This window comes from Bison bison, unplaced genomic scaffold (genome assembly GCF_000754665.1).
Source record: "Bison bison bison isolate TAMUID 2011002044 unplaced genomic scaffold, Bison_UMD1.0 scf7180017848703, whole genome shotgun sequence".
NCBI classification, from domain to species: domain Eukaryota; kingdom Metazoa; phylum Chordata; class Mammalia; order Artiodactyla; family Bovidae; genus Bison; species Bison bison.
The window spans coordinates 1-2875 of NW_011479276.1; the positions used below are offsets into that span (position 1 = coordinate 1).

At 42.5% G+C, this 2875-nt stretch overlaps 1 protein-coding gene across 1 annotated transcript; it reads right to left on the reverse strand.

Annotated features, from left to right (window-relative positions):
* Positions 1-5: 5 nt before the first annotated feature.
* Positions 6-653, reverse strand: LOC104992868 (olfactory receptor 1019-like; the record flags this gene model as incomplete). The annotated part of the gene is made up of 1 exon (XM_010845871.1): positions 6-653. A coding segment is annotated over exon 1 (648 nt), but the record flags the coding sequence as incomplete, so codon positions are not given.
* Between the last annotated feature and the right edge of the window lie 2222 nt (positions 654-2875).

Consider the following 2875-nt stretch of genomic DNA (forward strand, 5'->3'; position numbering starts at 1 on the left):
TAGGAGATAAAGATGATGAGGATGGTGCTGAATTCAATGAAGCCACAGAGACTGAAGAGCAAGATCTCGCTGATGTAGGTGTCCGAGCAAGAGAGGGCTAAGAGTGGTGGGATTTCACAGAAGAAGTGGTTGAGGATGTTGGAACCACAGTAACTCAGACTGAAAGTGAGGGCAGTGTGGGCGACTAAACTCACCAAGCCAGCCAGGTAGGAGCCCAGCATGAGAGCCAAGCAGACTCGCTTGGACATGAGAGCGCTGTAGTGGAGGGGTCGACAGATGGCCACAAAGCGGTCGTAGGCCATGGCAGCGAGGACATAGCACTCAGCATCCACAAAGCCTACGAAGAACGCAAACTGGGTGGCACAGCTGGAGAAAGAGATGACTTTGTGCTTTGTTAGGAAGTCAGCCAGCATCCTGGGGGCAATGGCTGAGGAGTAGCCCAGGTCGACAAAAGAGAGGTTGCACAGGAAAAAATACATGGGTGTGTGAAGCTTAGTGTCTGTTATGATCAGGATAATCATCCCAACATTCCCCACTACATTGGCCAGGTAGACCAAGAGGAAGATCACAAAAAAGATGATCTGCAGCTGAGGGTCTTGAGTGATGCCCATAAAGATAAACTCAGTCACCATTGAGTGGTTTTCTTTATCCATCTTTTCAATTTTATGTGTGTCTGGATTTGGGTTATTGTTTGAGGTGATTCTTAAAAATCCTCCCAGTAATTAAATTCAGTGATCCACAGGGCAAATCAAATGACTTTGGTGAAGGTGATGGCCATGGGTTTCCTATACGAACTCAGTCAACATAGAAGATGTTAGCCTCTTAGGGATGGCAAATAATCTTCTCCAAAAACCTTGGTGTTCTGAGGTCATTTACCACATAGTACCAAATGTTTGACCTGATTGGTGTGAATATATACCTAATTAATTAGTAAAGAATAGTTTTGAGTGCCCCTTCTTTCTAAAACAAAGCAGACAGCAAACATTAACTCTCATTGCATATAGGCACACAAACACACACAAAAAGATCCCAGGGTCTCAGGATATAACACATCATACCACCCCACTCTCAACACACACACACATACACAGGAAGTGAAATACTTGGAGCAGAGGGTGAGCAATACAAGATTAAAGCAGTGAAAAATGATAATTTTTAAAAGGCCAGAATGCTAACTGTATGCCAGAATTTTCCTTTCATGCACACATTATGTAATTTCATCCTCATCACAGCTCTATGAAGTAGGTTCCAATGTTATCTCCATCTAACATCTAAAAAGAGCAAAGCTAGATACTAAGTAGCTTCTGTACAATCAAGAGCCAGTAAGTAGCAGAGCTGGCTCGGACTCTAGAATCCACTTCACTTTGTCATCTTCTGTGTATATGTGATTTGATGGAGGTTATAGACCTTTACTTTTGTGCCCACCTGTCTTTCTTTCCTGTCTTGCCTATTATTCATGGGCATGGAATTAGTTCTCTGGTTTCTCTGATCTTTAGAAGCACCCAGGATTTTGGCATGGAGCATAACAAGGATGAAGACAGTGCTGTGTCTTTGGACGATTGTATTGCCTAGCCAACAGCCTCAACTCAGAGTTAAGATTCAAGGATTCCTCTCTTGGGAGAATAGGGAAAGTGTTATTCATCTCTATGGACACACTGGAGCATGTGTTGGCAAACTTTTTCTCTGTTTTTATGGAAAACTGGTCCATTGAAGAATTCTAAGAAGGGAACGGGCAAGAGTAAACCAAACTAAACCAAAATATGAACTTAGAAATAAGTAGCACCCTCTAAGTAAACCTGAAAGAAGTCAGACTGAATCTACTCTAATTGGTGTATCGGCTCAAGAAAGACAAGAAAGTAGAGAAGTATAGTGCATCTTTCATTGGGGTGTGGTCATTCATAATGGGCTTCCCAGGTGGTGCCAGTGGTAAAGAACCTGCCTGTCAATGCAGGTAGATGTAAGAGACCCGGGTTCAATTCCTGGGTCTGGAAGATCCCCTAGAGGAGGGCATGGCAATCTACTCCAGTATTCTTTTCTAGAGAATCCCTTGGACAGAGGAGCCTGGCAGGATGCAGTCCATGGGGTCACAGAGAGTCAAACATGACTGAAGTGACTTAGCACACAGTATGCATACATTCATAATAAGCTAAATCTTGGTGTGATTAATAGTGATACCCCCATCAACTAAATTAATTGTTTGAACTTGATGAATTGCTGTGAGATGCAGCTTCCTTATCTGCAAAATGAATGCGGGCGAGAATGCAAACTCTATGGAGCCTTCCAATTCTAATAGTTTAAATTCTGACTTAGAGTGAGATATTTAAAAGTCAAACCCATGGTCTATATCTCCTTTGTAAACTTTAAGATGGCATGGACCTGATGCCAAGGAAATCCATGCCCAAAGGAGCACTTAGTAGCATAACACTCCACTCTGAACAGATCATATTTCTTTTTAGCCCCAAACACACTGACATGGGACTAACTTGTGTGGTTTTGTGTTTGTTTGTTTTTTACCTTTGGGGAGAGGTCTAATGCCTCCTCTTCTCTTACTGAGTTATGCTGAACAAGTATTCTGAGAAGAAGCCCAAGATGAGCAATCACCCTCCTGCTGTCCTTGAGCCATCTGCTCATCCCACTTTTGCTTCTATTTGCAGAAAGTGTTTAAGTTTCAGAGTCATCACTTCTCCCAGAGGAAATATGATGAAATGGTTTTTGCACTCACGGGAGACTCAAAGATTTGATGAACTACCATTCCCTATGGAATTTCACTCCCTCTCCCTTCAACTTCAATGATAAAAGAAGGAAACACAAGGGAATTTTTTTCAGCCTCTCTAGTTGTGGTAACTGAGTCAATGATGAATGTTACCTGCACTGT